Source organism: Sus scrofa, chromosome 6 (genome assembly GCF_000003025.6).
Source record: "Sus scrofa isolate TJ Tabasco breed Duroc chromosome 6, Sscrofa11.1, whole genome shotgun sequence".
Lineage (NCBI taxonomy): Eukaryota > Metazoa > Chordata > Mammalia > Artiodactyla > Suidae > Sus > Sus scrofa.
In genome coordinates this window covers 119086942-119106951 of record NC_010448.4, presented here as the reverse complement: position 1 = coordinate 119106951, position 20010 = coordinate 119086942, and the positions used below count along the sequence as shown (strand labels likewise).

The 20010-nt window shown below is 43.1% G+C and overlaps 2 protein-coding genes across 3 annotated transcripts in view; one reads left to right on the top strand and one right to left on the bottom strand.

The window, feature by feature from the left end:
- ZSCAN30 (zinc finger and SCAN domain containing 30) overlaps nt 1-18768 on the top strand; it is a 28074-nt gene extending 9306 nt beyond the window's left edge. Inside the window, 4 exon segments of the mRNA XM_003127897.5 lie at nt 10722-11232; nt 11512-11650; nt 15527-15601; nt 15604-18768. Of these exon segments, the coding sequence (XP_003127945.2) occupies nt 10825-11232; nt 11512-11650; nt 15527-15601; nt 15604-16457 (1476 nt within the window). The 5' untranslated portion in view covers nt 10722-10824 and the 3' untranslated portion in view covers nt 16458-18768.
- Nucleotides 1-20010, bottom strand: part of ZNF397 (zinc finger protein 397) — a 67961-nt gene that overhangs the window by 37692 nt on the left and 10259 nt on the right. The window contains exon 5 of one of the 2 annotated variants that reach the window (XM_013999293.2): nt 14926-14931. In XM_013999293.2, coding sequence (XP_013854747.1) covers nt 14926-14931 — 6 coding nt within the window. Of the gene's footprint in view, nt 1-2068; nt 2232-14925; nt 14932-20010 lie in introns of those variants that run through there. The other variant, XM_021096266.1, reaches the window with a different exon arrangement.

Genomic DNA, 20010 nt, shown 5'->3' with positions numbered 1-20010 from the left:
CAACCAGTGTCCTCTCTTTTTCCTTGTGAAAGGAATTATCTATTCTAAGGGCCATACCATACACTTGTTAACCCCTGGCAAGGACATTCCACTCTCTCTAGCCCTTCTTCCACACCTCACCCCAATCCCAGCATCATCTTAGTTCTCACCTTCTCCAGCTCTCTGATGCTTCTGCTGCTCACTTGTTCCCTCTCCCTAGACCCTCTCCTAGCTTTTATGTTTGAGCCAGCTGTGCCCTTCTTCTCCAAGAAGCTCCTCCTCTCCACCAGTTCTTCCTTGTCCCACCTCCAAACATTGGTATTTCATAACTCCATGTTTATTTCTCACAAGATCTACCTTGGTAATGTCATTCCCTTCTCATCTTCAATCATACTTTCAGATCCTAGTAAATCTTTTCAAGTTCACATTTTTAACCGCCTGTGCTCTTTTTCTCATCCCTTTGGCCTTTAATCCACTCTACAAAGCACTATCAGATACTGCCTCGAAGTACAAGTCTGGCCACCTCACATGTAAATGGTCTGCATTGTTACTAAATATGTTCCTAATTCGTTAACCTGGCATTTGAAATTCTTTGAAACCGACCCTAACCCATCCTTTAGCCTAGGTTCCGGCCAACCAAGATGCTGGGGAAATTCCCCAGTATGCCTTGAACTTCCCACCGCTGTGCTCTCCTCCTGCTGCTCCCTACTGCTCCCTACGTGGTAAACACTGTGCTCCTTTTTTTATCTTTATTTTTTAATTTTTTTTGTGAAATTTTATGTTTATTTTTTACAGAATAAAATACATACATTTAAACACAATTACATTCACACAGATTATTATATCATGGATCTTAAGAAACAGATTAAGTGACTCCCACTAGAGAAGTGGAATGGAAAATATGCTGAGACAAATAGGAAATTTATTCTATACTTTATCCCATTTTTATGGCTTTCATCTTTACAACTTAGTTTTATCTATTACATTTCAATTTTCCTTTAAACATTAGCATTATATTAAAATTGTTATATTATGCAACTATAATTTATAAAGAAGAAAGCCTTATACACCATTAAATATTTTATATAGCATAATAAAAAGAATAACTTAACTGGTAAGAATAACAAAAATAATACACCCTCTGAAAATAAGTAAAATGTAAAATGCATAAATTGGTTAAAAAACAATGTAACTATATAAATATGTCCTCACAATTTGTTACATCTTATTGATTCTTCAATATAGGCACTACACCATTCTAGGTGATGTGATAAACAAGACATTATAGTTTAAACCTACATTTCACTCATTGAACTAGGCTCAGCTGGAGTAGCACGTTCTACAAGAAAAGAAGTGGCCTTCTCCCGCTTGGCCCCAGCCCCTAATGCCCTTGAAGTAACAGTACGGTCAATCTCCGCTTTGCACCCTCATCATGCCTGGGTAGCAGCCCTTTCCCTAACTCCTCCCAGTAGCTTCTAGAACTGTCATTGCAGAAAGTAAACGTGTTTGTGGTGTGTGAATGTGACCTGGTTCTTTCCTCCAACTTTACAGGCAGTGGGTTCTATTTTTATCTCCTTGCGGCTATACGAAGCTCTACTTCTCTTTCTTTTTTCCTCCCTCCGTCGCCGCTCAACAGTTTTTGACCTGGGGTTGTCCCACCAGATCCCACCAGATCCCACCCAGACCCGCGCCCCTTCTCCGCGTCCCCAGCCGCGCGCCCGCCACAGAGCTGTAGTCCTCCGGGCCGCCTAGAGGGGCGAGCCGCCCCCCACTTCCGGCGTGCGCCGGCGGAGGCTGTTCTGGTCCCCGCCTGGGGTCGGTCCCCGCAACCCGCGGAGCGAAGGGTGAGTGAGGCGGTCCGGTGGCGCGGCCCCGGGTGCTTTCTAAACCACCCCAGTCCTGCCTCGGCCCTCCCCGCCTCCTCGCTTCCTCCTGCCTGGGTCCCGGGCAGAGCGTGCGGCTGTACCAGGTGGCGCCCCTCGACCCTGCGGTCCGCCTGCCCATCTCTCCGTCCGCCCATCCTTTCTTTGGTTTGTCTGTGCCAGTTCCTCCACCCGGCCTTGGGTCTACCGACTCCGCGAACCCTTACCGGGTGCCTCCTTCGGACCAAGCAGCTAGCGGAGGAGTCGGAGCGGCACTGACAGAATCCTTCCTCCCGCTTCGCGCGCCCACAGCTCGCTCTTGAGTCCAATCTCAGCCGTCCTTCATGACCGTCCCTCCCCGCTGCAGTCTAGGTTAGGTTCTTACGAGTCATTCTCAGAACAGTTTCTACTCTCCCCTTTGGAGTTGTTATCACGATTAAATTAGGGAATTCGGTGCGCTTTTTGTTTAACATCTGCCTCTCCCTACTATTTTTAAGTTCCATAGTGCCAGGATACTGTCTTATTCGTAACTCCTTGCTCAGTGCCTAGTACCAGAGCCTGCACAAAGTAGACACTCCGTGAATAAATATTGTGAGACAATTGTGCGAAAAACAGGCTCTCTTCAAAAGGGCTCTTGGTTTGCCGGGGCAAGCAAATGTGAAAGGGCAGTTCAGATGAGTACACCTCTAAGAGTATGGACTCTGGAGTCAAACCATTAGATTTCAAAACAGTCCAGACTACATCACATCTCAGCCATGTTACCTGAGACAAAGTGTATAACTTCTCTTTCTCTTTTGTAAAACAGTAGAGCTTAGAGTGCTGTGAAGGTGAAATAAAGGAAGACACTGAAAACGGGTAGACAGTGCTTGACTCTGTAGTAAAAGCTCAATTAGTGCTTTCTGTTACAATTAAATAGGCAAACAATGCAGATACATGCTACTGCAGTAAACCCAAGAGGTTCTTGGGTTGCTTAAACTAAGAGCTAACTGGGACCACAGGTGCCTCCAGCCTCCCATCTGTGTTCCCTAGACAACAGTGTAAACGATTGACACTTGAATCCACATTTCTGGTCCAAAGCAGTCAACTTATGCCCCCCCACTGACTAGGCTGCTTTCTCACGTTTACACTATAAGAAAGTAGAAAGGAGCTCTCCCCTGAAACACAGCAGTGCCTCTCTCCAGAATTCCCTTCTATGGGATGTTGAAGAGTCAGAGGACAAATACTCCTTTTACTCACCCCTGAGTGATAAGTTTCCCCAGTAAAGCCTACCCATGCCTTTGGATATGAAAATTTGCCTTTCCCTTGCCCCATATCCACCATGTGTTAAGTACCTACAATGAACCAAGTGTTTTTAAATGTAAGTTTTATTATTATTCGTGTACAGTGAGGTCAACAGATCAGGAGATGATTGCCATTGAAGAGGTAGTTTGTTACAGTTCCCAAGACAGGGGGCATGCCATCCCTATAGACCCACGTGGGGAAGCACCAGGGTCAGTTAATGGGGAAGTGAGGGGAAAATGAGCAGGAGCCTTTATTGTGGTTTCTGTGGGAAGAAACAGATGAGGCAAGGTAAGCAGGTTTAGGATTGACTTAGTCTGAGTAATTTTATGGGCTTTGAGGCATAGGGGTTGTCCCTAATTGTCTGGCACCTGGCTCTGCTGTGATTAGGGCAGGGAAATGGTGGCCCTTGATGTGAAAGCCTCTTAGAAGAGGTGGTGGAGGGGTGGGCTCTGGATGGGTTGGCTTGCATGTGAAAGGAAAGCTTGCCAGCAAGTTTACTATCTTGGGGTATGCTAGCCCTGGGAAGAGCAGGCAGTCCCTCCAGTGTCAGCAAGGCCTCAGATGTCAAAGCATCAGAACAAAAAGACATGCTTAGTACACCAAGCACAACTCTAGATGTTTTATGCTATTTCCAATTTCCATAATAGCATTGAAATGAAAGCATTATTAACTTTTTCTTTTCTTTCTTTTCTTTTTTTTTTTTTTGTCTTTTAGGGCTGCACCCAGGGCATGTGGAAGTTCCCAGGCTAGGTGTTGAATCTGAGCCACATCTGCAAACTACACCACAGCCCATGGCAACACTGAATCCTTAACCCAGTGAGCAAGGCCTGGAAAAAAACCCACGTCCTCATGGATAGTAGTTGGTTCTTTATCGCTGAGCCACAGCAGGAATGCCCAACTCTATTTTTAATGGAGTTTAACGGAGATTCTGAGTGGAATCTCAGAAAGGTTCAGTTGGTTCCTAATGTCATACAGCTAGTAAGAGACTGCACTGTGATTCTAGATTGTTGGGTCACCTGGCTCCAAAGCTGGTGCTCTTCCTGTAAGCTAAATAATCTCCCTGCAGTATGAGAATTGGAGACATTTTTCATACCTGATTAGGCATTTGACGATGTTGACTACTGTCACTTTGAAACTCTCCTTGACTATACTGACACTCATTGTTTCGTATCTATAGCACCTACTATGTACCACACATTGGATTGGGTGATGGAGATACAGTGGTGAGCAAAAATGTTGATGTAGCTTACAGTCAAATTGTAGAGAAGATAGGTAATACCCCAGTAATTGCACTGAAGTATTGATACTGACAGAATGAAAGAAGTGCTCTGAGGGAAAGGAACGCAATTCTCTTGCATGGTGTCTCTCATGACTTCTTGACTGGCCCAGGGTTCTCAACCCTGCCTACACATCAGAATCACTTGCAGAATGTTTTACAGATGTAAAACTCCACCCCACTCAGGCTGAAATGCAGCCCAGCATCTGATTTGAGTGCAAAGAGAGCCTCACCTTGGTTCAAGGATTTTTGTTTGTTTGTTTGTTTGTTTTGTTTTTTTTAGGGCTGCACCTGAAGCATATGGAAGTTCCCAGGCTAGGGGTTGAATCAGAACTGCAGCTGCTGGCCTTCACCACAGTCACAGCAATCCCAGATCCGAGCCGCATCTGTGACCTACACCACAGCTCACAGTAATGCTGGATCCTTAACCCACTGAGTGAGGTCATGGATTGAACCCACATCCTCATGCATACTAGTCGGGTTTGGTACCACTGAGCCACAACAGGAACTCCTTTTGTCTTGTTTTTGCTTTTGTTTTTTAAAAACTAGTCAGAGGAATAGGATCAGATTTGCAGTTTGGAGTCACTGTGATTACTCTCTAACCAGACTGTGGGTTATTGTGCAGTGTGACAGGATAGTTGCTGGAATGAAGATGGTGGTGGTGGAGATGGGGAAGGACATATTCTGGAGACAGGAAATCAAATCAATAGGACTTAATTTGCCTTAAATACTGGAAGGAGGTGTTAGGGATGCTTCCAGGTTTCTGGCAGTGTAGCCAGATGGTTGCTCCTACTTCCTAAGCGGGGACCAGTGGGAGGGAACAGATTGGGGTGGGAGGAATCATCAATTAGTCATGGATGTGCTGAGTTTGAGGGCCTTTTGAGAAATTCAAGAGGAGTTATGATGGAAGTGAGTCACAGAGGATAAATAGGGTTGGGGCTCAGATGGGAGGTCCAGACTAGAGATGGCTAGGTAAGGATGAGATTGCCTGAAAGAGAGTGTGAACAGTGGTGGACCTAGGGTTGAAACTCTGATATAGAGGGGCACTTGTGAAGGAGATGGACAAGGGGCAGCGACAGTGCTTCATGATGAAAAGCTTCCTTTCAGCTGCCCATGGAGGACAAATTGGTGAGGGATGATATTTATCATAAAAATTGAACCCTGGAGTTCCCTGCTGGCCTAGAAGTTTAAGGATCTGGCATTGTCACCACTGTGGTGTGGGTTGGATCCCTGGCTTGGAAACTTTTGTATGCTGTAGATGCATTCAGAAATAAAATTGAATCCTGCCATACACATATTAAAAAAAAATTAAGACAATGGAATAGACCACTATTTCTGAGAAATAAAAGAGAATAAACTAGTTATTTATACAAAAACATGCATGGATCTCAAAAGCATTTTGATAAAAGAAGGAACACAGACATAGAGGAATATGTACCTAGTGTTTCTTTTTTTATAACTTTTTAGAACGGCAGAACAGTTGGGACAGAAATCAGATCTGTGGTTTCTGGGGACCAGAATTAGAAGAAGGGATTAATTTCAAAGTGGCATGAGGGAACTGATACAAATGTTCTATATGTCAATTCTTAAGGTAGTTCCATAAATAAACACATTTGTCAAAACTCAAAAAATAAAAAAATAAAAGCAAAATGCATGGCATAGCCCAGTGGTCATTAGGTAAAGGACACACATCAGTGTGATACAGCCCTTGGTAAATGCACAGGTTTGCACTGTCATGGGATTTCTTAAATGTCAATTGTCATAACAAGAGCTAAAGAAATGTATTTAGTATTTTTCAATACACCAAAATTAAGAAGGAAAATATCCCCAAGTTTCTCTCTGTTTCGATCTTTCCTTTCTCACTCTGCCCCAGGCTCTGGCCCAGGGATTTTTACCCTGCTTGCACTTCAGAAGCACTTATGGCACTTAGTGAGGCCACACCCATGAAAAATTCTCTTTCAACAAGTCTGTCCTGAGGACAATGCTCCATGGCTGATTCTGAGCCATACCCACCAGTCTGACCTTTCTGAATCACCTGCCTTTGCCTCAGTGGCCACATCCTCTCATACGCACTGTCCTCTGAATGACCTTCCTCTACATCTTCACCCGTTTCACTTATATCAGATGCTGCTCAGATGTTTCCTCCAGGCAGGAAGTTCTCCCTCGTCTTAGTCATCTTTCCACATGCTACCCTGTCTGGTTCCCTCCATCCTTGGATGTATCTCATCATTTTGCCTGTCACTTTCTCATACTAAACTAGGAGTCCTTAAAGACAGACTTTTTTTTTTTTTTTTTTTGGTGTTTTTGCCTTTTGTAGGGCCACACGCACGGCATGTGGAGGTTCCCAGGCTAGGGATCTAATCAGAGCTGTAGCCACCAGTCTATACCACAGCCACAGCAACGCTGGATCCGAGCCACATCTGGATCGGCAACACCGGATCCTTAACCCACTGAGCAAGGCCAGGGATCGAACCTGCAACCTCATGGTTCCAGGTCGGCTTCATTAACCACTGAGCCACGACGGGAACTCCAAAGACAGACATTTTAATCCCGAAAGTCCTATTTAGTACACTGCCTAACACATACCTCATGTATTTTTTGAGATAACGGATGAAGGAATCCATTCTTCTTTCCTTTGTGCTGTCTCAGAACCTTGCAGCTTAAAGTCAAGAATAATTCTTCCTTATTTTAACATTCACCATGGCCATTCTACTCCACAGCCACAGCAACTCAGGATCTGGGCCGAGTCTGTGACCTATACCTACCACAGCTTACAACAACACTGGGTCCTTTATCTACTGAGCAAGGCCAGGGATTGAACCTGCATCCTCATGGATACTAGTCAGATTCGTTTCCACTGAGCCATGATGGGAACTCCTCCATGACCTTTTCCTAACATTTTCACCCTCATTCCTTTCATTTTTTAAAATTTTATTGGCATATAGTTGACTCACAATGTCAATGTTAGGTGTACAACAAAGCAAATTAGTTATACATTTATATGTATCCCTCCTTTTTCAAATTCTTTCCCATATAGGTTATTATGGAATATTGAGTAGACTTCCCTGTGCTATGCAGTAGGTCCTTCTTAGTTATCTATTCTGTATATAGCAGTGTGTACATGTTGTCCCAACCTCCTAATTTACCCCCCTCCACATTTCCCCTTTGGTAACCGTAAGTTTGATTTTGAAATTTGCAAGTCTGTTTCTGTTTTGTAAATAAGTCATTTTGTGTCATTTTATTAGATTCCATGTATAAGTGATATCATATAATATTTGTCTTTGTTTGACTTCCTTCACTTAGTATGATAATCTCTAGGTCCATTCATGTTGCTGCAAATGGCATTATTTCATTCTTTTTTATGGCTGAGTAATATTCCATTATATATATATGTACCACAAGTTTTTTTGGTGTTTTTTTTTTTTTTTTTTTTTTTTTTTTTGTATTTTTAGGGCTGCACCCGAGACATATGGAAGTTCTCAGGCTAGGGGTCCAATCAGAGCTGCAGTTGCCAGTCTATGTCACAGCCACAGCAACACCAGATCTGAGCCTCATCTGAGACCTACACCACAGTTCCCAGCAATGCCTGATCTTTAACTCACTGAGCAGGGTCAGGGATCAAACCTGCATCCTCATGGATATTAGTCGGGTTTGTTACCACTGAGCCACAGTGGGAGCTGCTGTAAAACATCTTCTTCATCCATTCCTCTGTCATTGGACATTTAGGTTGCATCCATGTCTTGGCTATTGTAAATAGCGTGCAATGAATATTGGGGTGCAGGTACCTTTTCAGATTATGGTTTTCTTTGGATAGATGCCCAGGAGTGGGATTGCTGGATGGTATCGTAGTTCTATATTTAGTTTTTAAAGAACCTCCATATGTTCTCCATAGTGGTTGCACTAATTTACATTCCCACAACAATGTAGGAGAGTTCCCTTTTCTCCATACCATCTCCATCCATATTTGCAGACTTTTTGATGATGGCCATTCTGACAGGTGTAAGGTGATATCTCATCATAGTTTTGATTTAAATTTCTCTAGTAATGTTGAACATCTTTTCATGTGCTTTTTGGCCATTTGTGTGTCTTTTTTGATTGGGTTTTTTTTTGATATAAAGCTGCATGAGATGTTTATATATTTTGGAGATTAACCCCTTGTTCATTACTTCGTTTGCAAAGATTTTCTCCTATTCTGTGGGTTAACTTTTTGTGTTTTAATGGTTTCCTTTGCTGTGCAAAAGCTTTTAACTTTAATTAGGTCTAATTTGTATATTTTTGTTTTTATTTTCATTACCCCAGGATGTAGATTTAAAAAATAGTGCTGCAATATATGTCAAAGAGTGTTCTGCCTATGTCTTCCTCTAGGAGTTTTATAGTATCTGGTCTTACAATTAGGTATTTAATCAATTTTGAGCTTTTTTTTTTTTTTTTTTTTTTTTTCATTTTTGGCTGTCCCACAGCATATGGAGCTCCTGAGCCAGGGATCAGATCTGAGCTGTGGTTGTGACCCACACCACAGCTGTGACAATGCTGGATCCTTAACCTACTGTGCTAGGCCAGGGATTGAACCCTTGTCCCAGTGTTCCCAAGAAGCTGCCGATCCTGTTGTCCCACAGCGTGAGCTCCCATTTTGAGCTTATTTTTGCATATGGTGTTAGAGAATTTCTAATTTCATTCTCTTACATGTAGCTGTCCAGTTTTCCTAGCACCACTTATTGAGAAGACTGTCTTTTCTCCATTGTATATTCTTGTCCCCTTTGTCATAGATTAATTGACCATAGGTGTGTGAGTTTATCTTTGGGCTTTTTATCCTATTGCACTAAGCTGTGTTGCTGTTTTTGTGTCAGTACCATATTGTTTTGATTACTCTAGCTTTTGAAGTTTAATCTTACGTCAGGGAGCCTCATTCTTCCAGTTCTGTTTTACTTTTTCAAGATTGCTTTGGCTATTGCAGTCTTTTGCATTTCCATATAAATATTAAGCTTTTTTGTTCTAGTTTTATGAAAAATTCCACTGATAATTTGATAGAGATTGCATTGAATCTGTAGATTGCCTTGGATAATATAGCCATTTTGACAGTATTGATTCTTCCAATTCAAGAACATGGTATATCTTTCCATCTGTTTCTGTCATTTTGATTTCTTTCTTTAATTAGCATATTAGAATTTTCAAAGTACACATTTTTTGCCTTTTAAAGTAGGGTTATTACTAGGTATTTAACACCTTCATTCTTTTTTTTTTTTTTTTTTGTCTTTTTGCCTTTTCTAGGGCCACACCTGCAGCATATGCAGGTTCCCAGGCTAGGGATCTAATTAGAGCTGTAGCCCCCAGCCTACACCACAGCCACAGCAACGCTGGATCTGAGCCGCATCTGGATCAGCAACGCCGGATCCTTAACCCACTGAGCAAGGACAGGGATCGAACCCGAAACCTCATGGTTCCTAGTCGGTTCCTTAACCACTGCGCCATGAGGGGAACTCCAACCTTCATTCTTAATTTATAGTATCAACCAAGATGGTCCTGGGCACTAACCCAATCTGAAATTTAAAAAAATCAAAAAATAAAAGCAAGCACTTTAGAGTTGGGCTACCTTAGGTTCATGTCTTGACTTTGTTGTATACCAGTTTGGGACCTTGGGCAAATTATTTAACTTTCAAGAACCTCAGTTTTCTCATCTGTAAAATGGGGATTATAATACATACCTACTAGGGTTATTTACAAGCCCCAATCAAATTGTATTTGTGAAATTCCTGGCCCATAGTAGGTGTTTATTAAGTGCAAATTCCCTCCCATCGCTTACTAGAAAGAGCTAAATACTCTGGTTGCAGAGCACAGTTTTGCTGCTTATTGGCTGTGTGCCTTTGGTCCCCTTATTATTCTCAGTAGCCTCATGTGGAAAATGGGCATAATTATGATTGTCTTTATGGAATTATTAGGGAAATCATAGAAAATTTATGTTAAGTATCTAGCTAGTGCTTAGCATCTAGTAGGTGCTCAATAATTTGGTGATTATTATTCTGAAAAGTAATAATATACTACAGTGTTCTTCCTGCTTTCCGTGATCTATAAGCACTATTTATTATCCCTAGTATTGTCCGTAGTATTGTTACCAAAAGTTGAATTGATTTCAGTGATACTTAAATTTTCTGTTTCACGTCCTGAGAAAATCCTGAATTGTCTATGAATATATCATTTGTACAGAAACTCCCTTTTAGTCAGTTTTCTTTACAGCGCTACACTCCAATGCACCTGGTCTTCAAACACCTGAATTTATATTCCAAACACATTTTTGCCCCATGTAACATTATCATTGTCCATCCCAGGAGCTCCCTGGAGAATTGAAATTGAGAAAGAATCTCTCAGACACAGAATTCCATCCCCTCCCTGCTTCAACTGGGCAGCGTCTTCAGACTCCCTCTACCCAGAATGGCAGGAAAGTCTGGAGCCTTGGCCTACCATACTCCAAAAGAACAAGAAGGACTCATAATTGTGAAGGTTGAAGAAGAAAATTATGTCTGGGGGCAGGACCTTGGCCTTCCAGGAAATGCCTGTAGCCAGGATGCCTTCCGCCAGCGGTTCAGGCAGTTTGGTTACTCTGACTCTGCGGGGCCCCGGGAGGCTCTGAGCCGTCTCCGAGAACTTTGCTGCCTGTGGCTGAGGCCGGAGGTGCACAGCAAGGAGCAGATCCTGGAGCTGCTGGTGCTGGAGCAGTTCTTGGCCATCCTGCCGGAGGAGCTGCAAACCTGGCTTCTAGAGAATAGACCAGAGAGTGGAGAGGAAGCTGTGGTGATGCTGGAGGAGCTGGAGAAAGAGCTTGATGAGCCAAGGCAACAGGTAAGTAGGTGTTTTTATTTGTTTGTTTTACCAATGGTAAGTTAAAATGGGGGAGCCATTCTGAGTGGCCTTTGGCTTGGCTACCAAAGAATTATAAAATTTTTGTCTTTTGGGTTATCATTTATCCACTGGGATCAAGTCATCAGGGCTTTTAGTCTTATTGTTCTCTATATAATCATCTGAATGAGTTTCTGACTCTGGCTGCGCTGCCCTGTTATTCTAGAGTTTTTCCTCTTATATGTCTGCAGAGTCATAGTGTTGGTACTTGATTACTCCTAGGACACAGCTCATGCCCAAGGAATGATGTGGAAGGAAATGACATCTGTAGGAGCACTGAAGTCACTGAGTGTCCAGCTCCAGCCCTTGGAGAACCAGCACAAGAGTGAGACTCAGGAACCCCAGGCTTTCTCTGAGAGAGGTGAGGAGCCACAGTTCATTTGGGGCTGAGTGTGGAGGGAGGTCACTTGTGCCTGCCATTGAGTTATGTGAAAAGGCCCCTTTGCCTAGAATTATTCTTCCATTGGCTCTGCCTAGAATCTGAAATTCCAATATCATTTCTAATCTGGGGTTAAGAACTAAGGTTGCTAATAAAATTCTCTAATATTTTCTGTAACATTCAAAGATCAGTATTCCACTTTTTTTGCTTTTGTTTTTTTGGTTTTTTTGGTCCATGGCATATGGAAGTTCCCAGGCTAGGGGTTGAATCGGAGCTGCAGCTGCCGGCCTGAGCCACAGCTGCAGCAATTTAGGATCCGAGCCTTGTCTGTGACCTGTACCACAGCTCACAGCTTACTAACACTGAGCCACAACGGGAACTCCCTAGTTTTTTTTTTAATATTATGCTCCTACTGGCAAGGCAGTCCCTAAGATGGAGATGAATAATGTATCAACAACAGTAACTCAAACAGGGAAAGTTTAATCTTAAGAATTATTAACCAGGATTAATTACTAATTAGCTTTTAATTAGTAAAAACCATAAAGTACACATCAATAACACATACAGGGAGTCTCTAAGGTTGAGGCAGAGTGCTCAAGAAAGGAACAGATCTGCAGGAGGGTGCCGTGTCTGCCCCCCCACCCCCAGTCAGAGCTGAGATCCAGATCTTATTGGAGAGGGCACGCTGGATAGAGATGTTCACTGAAGTGCTTGCTGGTAGACGTGCTGGGAAACTGCTCTTTGGGGTGTGAAGGGAAGCCATTCATGGGTGGGGGGAAGAGTGTGTGTGCTGATGGGCAGCATTCACTGAGAAGCCACCCTCCGGGGTGCCAGGAGCCCCCCTCAGGAGGTGCCGTGACAGAACCTGCTGGAAAGCCACCCTCGGTGATGGTGCCTCTGAAACTGATTGGCATTGCCGGGTGCCCCACACCTACAGGGACAAACAGAGCACAGCAGAGCCAGGAAGAAAAGCCCCTTCCTCCTCCAGTCCTTTTGGCCTCCCTACTGTTAAAGCTCACATCATGTCAGCTGACCAGGAAGAAGTATATCACAGGCAGGGCACTGAAGGGTGGATTTGAACCTGACCAAAAGGGCTTTGATTATGTTATTGGCAAATTCATTCCTATGGGCAGCAGATACATCATGTTTTATTAACTTGTTCTCATTAAGCTTTTGTTACCCCTAACTACCATTCTGATTTCATCTTTAACAAGCAATCTTATTAAATTCCCATGAAGCTTAGCTATAATAAAAAAGTGCATTAGTCTCTTCTGGTCTGTGTGACAGTTACATTACTCATTAATTCTTATTATGGTTTTATTGCTCAGTTTCATGGGCTTGGCTAATGAGAGTTAACCCAAGAGGTAAATCTGTTCATTGTATGATGATAAAGTTAGGTTTATGAGGCCATAAGGCCAAGGGCCACATCTTGGACCTTGGCAATTCATCAAAGGAATCTATGCATCTGTACACTGAGTTCTTCTGGGAAACTCCCTCCCAGCCTTCTTCCCCACATCATAAGCTAAGTGAGCCCACTGTATCTTCTGCATCAAGCAGAAACTACATTAAAATGGATTTTTAAAAATTATCTCTTAAAGTAAGTAAATGTATAAGTCAGTGAGAGTAGATTATTTCTATTTCCTTCTTTTAAGGAGTTGAGGAACAGAGTGTATGCTATAGTTTTTAAAGTCTTTTGGGGGCTCTTATTGATATTTGTTGTGGACTAAGTTAGATCCCCCCCAAGTTTCTGGGTTGAAGCCCTAGCCCCCAATACCTCAGAATGTATTTGAGATAGGGCCTTTAAAGAGGTAAATAAGTTAAAATGGGATTGCTAGGATGGGTCCTAATCCAATATGGCTGGTGTCCTTTTAAGAAGAGGAGATTGGGACATAACACAAATTGAGGGACAACCATATAATGACACAGTGGGAAGCCAAGGCAAGCTAGACCTCAAACAAAACCAAACCTGCCAACACCTTGATCTTGGACTTCCATCCTCTCAGAATTATGAGAAAATAAATACTAAGCCACCTAGAATATGGTATTTTGTTAGCGGCAAGCAGACCAGCAAGCTAATACAGTGTTAAACTCCTTCTCTGTGTCCATATGAACTACTTCCAGCTTTCATTTAATTCCATTTTATTTGTTTAGCAAAGTCCTTATATAACATCACCTGTACTTGAAGATAATGAATACACTGCCCTTTGACTTTAACTAAGCATAGCATCTCACTGCCTCTGATTCCATCTGTGTCCCATCTCTCCAGCCATTGTAGCTCATTTCCCTGGGCATGCTTCAGTTTCCCCATGTTCATTTGAAGTACAGAGATGAAAAATAAAATTAAAAAATGAAATAGGGAGTTCCTGTTGTGGCTAGTATCCACAAGGATTCGGGTTCGATCCCTAGTGTTGCTCAGTGGGTTAAGGATCCAGCGTTGCCGTGAGCTGTGGTGTAGGTTGCAGGTGCAGTTTGGATCTTGTGTTGTAGCTGTGGCATAGGCTGGCAGCTGTCACTCCAATTTGACTCCTAGCCTGGGAACTTTACATATGCTATGGGTGCTGCCCTAAAAAGCGCACACACACACACACACACACACACACACAATTAAATTAAATTAAAAAAATTAAGTACTCTCTAATGAAGATCTGGTTAATTTAAAATATAAGGTAGATTACCTGCCTCCCGAAAACTCTTGTTTGTTTCATTCTATATCTTTTTATTTGTTTGCTCCTTCACAGTGGTATTATATTGTTGACTCAGTCAACCCATGGCCACAGTGATTCTATCTTTCAGCCTTTCTTGGCCTCAGTAAAATTTCCTCATCCTCCATTTATGCCTGATTCCAAAGTATATGGTATTGAATAGCCTTTACTGGATTCCTTATACATCTCATTATGCTGACTTCTTTTTTCTTGAGGGTGTTAGCTCCACCTCTAAAGAATTAATTGGGATCATTTCACATTTTTTCAGTAGGTCATAAGGTTTACATCATTGGAGGAATTCACCTTGATAGGATTGTAGACTTTGGGGAGGATGAAAGTAACTTAACATTTCTTCAGATTTTCCCCACTCAAGATAATTCAAGTTACCTCAGCCATCATCGAGTAGCCTCCTGTTATGAGCTGCTGGAAATCTAGACATGAGAAGGGCATGTTATGTGAGAGTTGAAGGTTTGGCACCAGTCACATTTGCTTCTTGTTTCCATCCACCTTCCTTAGCCACTTATATACACACAAGGGAACATATAAGACTCCCACCTGACCCTAGAAGAAGTCAAGAACTCACAATATTCCTTTTCTTATGCTCTGCATGTCATAGTCTATTTGCTTAAATCCTTTGATCAACTTAGAACCTACCAGAATCTGCAGTTTACCCTTGCACTACCTACCTCTGTCCAATTCTGACTCCTAAAGCATTTCCTAATTGTATCTTCTGCTCTCCTATTTTTCTAAAAGCACTACTGATTCAAGACTCTTAGACAGCTTTCTTAATCCTTATTACTCCTTATCACCTCTTTTCCTTTTCCTTATTGCCCAAATAAAAACACATCTTCTCGTCTAACCCAGGACTGTCTCCTAGCTTCCTGGCCTCTCACTGCTATTCCTGTTTATCACCATCTACTTGATTGTCTTTTCCTGTTCACTATTCCTCCTTTCCAATTACTCTCTGAGGGTGCCACCTCTCACTATCCCAGGCCACTTATCTATATTCTAGATTGGGAAGCTAGTTTTTAAGAGTTTTATTCCTAATAGGTAAATACCTATTTCATTTGGTTTATTTTTCTCTTCCTGCTATAAAATGTTCTTTTCTTCCGACATGGGGAGTAAATGACACTCGCATTCTTATTCACATTTTTAGATGGCAATCTGGTGGCTGACAAAGTATTGAAAGCGAAGCAAGACATTATTGAATGTGGCTCGTCAGCAGCCATGATGGCCCCGGACAACGCCCTGGGGAGACTCCTTCAGGACAGACAGTTGGAGAAGCTTTGGGAGGTCTGGATGACTTTGATAAACCAAAAGGAAGTGCTGCAGGGAACAAAGTGAGTCAACTCCCTTTCCAGGAAAGGCATTTTAGCCTGCCAAGCTTCAACAAGAATGTCTTCACAGAAGAGCATGTCCTGGAACATGATGGAAATGAAAGAAGTCTCAGTCTGAACTCAAATATCATAGTGCAACCGAGAATTCACACTGGGGGAAAGCTCTACCAGTGCTTTGACTGTGGGAAAGCCTTTTGCCAGAGCTCAAAGCTGATTAGACATCAGAGAATTCATACTGGAGAGAGACCTTACACTTGCAAAGAATGTGGCAAAGCCTTTAGTTTGAGCTCAGACCTTGTTAGACATCAGAGAATTCATAGCGGTGAAAAACCCTATGAATGCTGCGAGTGTGGTAAAGCTTTCAGGGGCAGCTCAGAGCTTGTCAGGCATCGGAGAATTCACACTGGAGAGAAACCTTATGAATGTGGTGAATGTGGGAGAGCTTTCAGCCGGAGCTCAGCCCTTATTCAGCATAAGAAAATTCACACTGGAGACAAAGGCTATGAATGTATTGAATGTGGTAAGGCTTTTGGTAGAAGCTCTATCCTTATTGAACATCAGAGAATTCACACTGGTGAGAAACCTTATGAATGTAATGAATGTGGAAAATCCTTCAATCAGAGCTCAGCCCTTACTCAACACCAGAGAATCCACACTGGGGAAAAGCCTTATGAGTGTAGTGAATGTAGGAAAACATTTAGGCATAGATCAGGCCTCATGCAGCATCAGAGAACTCACACCAGAGTTTAACTCTGAGGGTAAGAGTTGTACAATTGTGAAATACTAGAACTTCACTTTGGGGGTAAAACTCCACGAAGATAGAGATTTCCTGAGAGCAGAATTCCTGTCCTTTCAGTGCAATTAATTATTGTAAGAGTAGGTCCACACGAAGGTGTTGCTGAAGTGTTGAATGAGTACCTTCACAGTAAATCCAGGATTGGGGGAGAGATCCTGAGAGGGCTCCTTATACGATGGGCTAAGAGGTAGTGATGCCCCTAATGGCAAGGATCCCTGCCCAGCAAGAGCATCTGTGCATTTGGGAGGTGGAGGCACATGCTGAGAGTTATTCGGTCCTTTGAAATGTTGATTCATGCCCTGGATCAGTTTAGTAGTACCTGGGGAATGTTAGCTCATTCTGCTCCCTTTCTGTTCTCTCTTCAGCCCTGAGCTTCCTGTGGGGTCAGTTGAAGTCTGCTTATTTATTGAGTACCTGCTGCATGTTAGCCATCAGGGACAGTCAGGCCATTGCTTTCCCAGAATTAAGAGCTAATGGGTGGGAGTTCCCGTCGTGGCTCAGTGGTTAACAAATCCGACTAGGAACCATGAGGTAGCAGGTTTGATCCCTGGCCTGGCTCAGTTGGTTAGGGATCTGGCGTTGCCTTGAGCTGTGATGTAGGTCGCAGACATGGCTTGGATCCCTCGTTGCTGTGGCTCTGGCATAGGCCAGCAGCTATAGTTCCAATTGGACCCCTAGCCTGGGAACCTCCATATGCCGTGGGAGCGGCCCTAGAAAAGGCAAAAAAAAAAAAAAAAAAAAAAAGAGATAATGGGAGGAGTTCCCCTCATGGCTTAGAGGTAACAAATCCAACTAGGATCCATGAGGACATGGGTTCAACCCTGGCCTTGCTCAGTGGGTTAAAGGATCTGGCATGGCTGAGAGCTGTGGTATAGGTCACAGACGTGGCTCAGACCTGGCATTGCCGTGGCTCTGGCGCAGGCTGGTGGCCTCAGTTCCAAATCGGCTTCTAGCCTGGGAACTTCCATATGCTGCAGGTGCAGCCAAAAAAGCAAAAAAAAAAAAAAAAAAAAAAAAGTTATGGGATATATATTTACAGTTAATTACAGTAAAGGGTGATCAGTGATCTGGCAGGATAAATCCAAGATTCTGTTCAGATGCATGGCAAGAATACCTAGCCTGGTCCACGAATCCTGGATGTGATGAAATCTCAGGTGAGACATAAAAGGTGGGTAGAGGTAGCCAGATCAAGGCAAGAATGAAGAGAAGAACCTCACAGGCAGAGGTCAGAGCATGTGCAATGGCACGAAGAGAGGACCTAGAGATGTACACCCCTTTCTCTGGACCCTTCTTTCTGGCAGGAATTTGTTCTTGTAGCCCGTGGGTCAGAAGCCAGCACAAGTGTTGGTTCCTCTCTTCCTATTTAGTCACTGGGTTGGGTGGCCTGTCCCGGCTCCTTGAACTGCTCAGGAGAATTAGCCTGGTGGAAGACTTTGCTGTATTGATAGAAAAAGGCATGTTTGTACACCAGTGAAAGAATACATATTGGAGGCTAGAGGGACAGTAGGGACACAAGTGCTTGTGTCCTATGACCCTGGGGCCCAGGAAATGGGAAGCTGACAGGAACACAGGAATAGGCGGTCTGCCTTTCTTGGCTCCACTAGTCCTCATTCCCTGTTCCCTCCCCTCGTCACCAGGCTCACAGATGCTGACCTATTGGAGGGCAGTGACTGGTGAATTATCCCTCAGATTCCTCAGAACTCTACTTCTCTCATTTTTATCTTGGCAGTTTTAATTAACCCACAATTAATTGCTGAGGGCGAATAATACCTAAGAAAGTTTTATGAGTCCTTTTCTAAGATGTCCTGATTTCCCTTCCTGATACTGTCACTTCTGAAGAAGATGTGATCCAAGCTGTTATAATAGGGAGGTGAAATTGGGGGGATGATCCAAAGGTTGTGGAATTATTAAGTGAGGTCAGAAGTCTAAAAAAGATCCTTCAAATGGATAGAGCACTGCCTTTTCCTATAGGTGACAATCAAATGATTTCATATTTTTAATACTGTTTAACTGATTGTGAATCAATTGTAAATGTTGATAGTGCAGAAAATGAGAAATTATCCGTCACCCACAGTCCACCATTCATAGAAACATTGTTATCATTTGGAGTACTTTTACTCCCCCCCCCAGTTTTTTTGGGGGGGTAAAAATATTGTTTGGTAAATCATTTTTATTAAGTGCTTTTAATGTTTATACTTGAGTAAATATTTCAACCTCTTAGTATAGTATGGAATTCAGATGTCTTATAATAAAATTTGATTTTTAGGTTTTGCTTTGAAATTATTCATTCAGGGACAGGGAGCACAATACTGCCAGTGGAGATGTGCTGGGGGGTGGGGGAGGAGTTGTGGGGGAAGGCAGGAAATTGTGGTCTTAGTTTTGATTCCCAGACCAAAACATGCCTGGAAATGACAGCTAGTCCCTGAGGCTGAAGTTCACCAGGCGAAGTCACAAACTGAGAGGACATCTGGGGCTGCGTCGCGGTTGAAGGAACATGGGAAAGCAAATAGCCTCTATAAACACACACGCATTCTGTGTCCACCAGAATTAGGATGCTCTTCTGCCCGCTGCCGCCATGGGAGAGGAGTCTGGAGAATGCCATGCCATCCCCTCATCTCTCAGCAGATCCTTAACAGAAATACATGTGCAGGAAAAACCCATGACCCTTTGGATCTGCCATCATTTGGCCTGCCAACAAGACAGCTGTGAACCATGCAGTTACTGAGTAGCAATGTCTGGCCCATCAGAAAGCAGGGAGTGGGGCTGCCTACCCAGCTCATCCTTCCTCTTGACTTTGCAGAAATGCTCTCCAGGTCAATTCCTTCTGCATGGAAATGACTGCCAATCCTTGCTCTGAGGGTTCACTTTATGGGCAAGAGAAGCAAAGTTGTTCACAGGGGAGCTTGGAGAGGCCAAGGTCAGACTTGTTTAAATTTCCTTCCCGTCCTCTCAGCTGGACAGTATTAACCGTAGCTGGTGGAAGTGAGGAGGGAGGAGGGGAGAGGTAGGAAACTGATGTTACGCCCTTCACCTAAACTCCACATCTTTCTAAATCCGTGAATCTGCACAGGACCCACTTAAGGTAAACACTGGACTACCTCTATACCAAGAGAAATGAGAGGGCTCTGAGCAAAAGCAGAGAGATGGATTACTTTTCCTCCAGCAAGGCTGATGAAGGTAAAAGCAATCAACTTACATTGGTGCCCCCTTCATTTCATAAACAGAAAGTTGAAGCTTTAACTGTACTTTGGCACCTTTAAACTGAGGGTCCCAGAGTTGTGAGGTGACTTGCTTATGGCTGCAGAATTCATAGAAAAGCACCAACGAAGACAAGGTCTTCACCTCAAGGCCATTTGCTTTTCTCAATGATACATTTCCATGCAAATAACTTACATTTGCACAGAATTTATAACTTGCAGACTTTTGTACACTAGTGAAATGGGTACATTTGCCATCGTTATTTACCAGTGAGGATCAGTTAACGAGTTAGCTAACCTCTTAGGACTC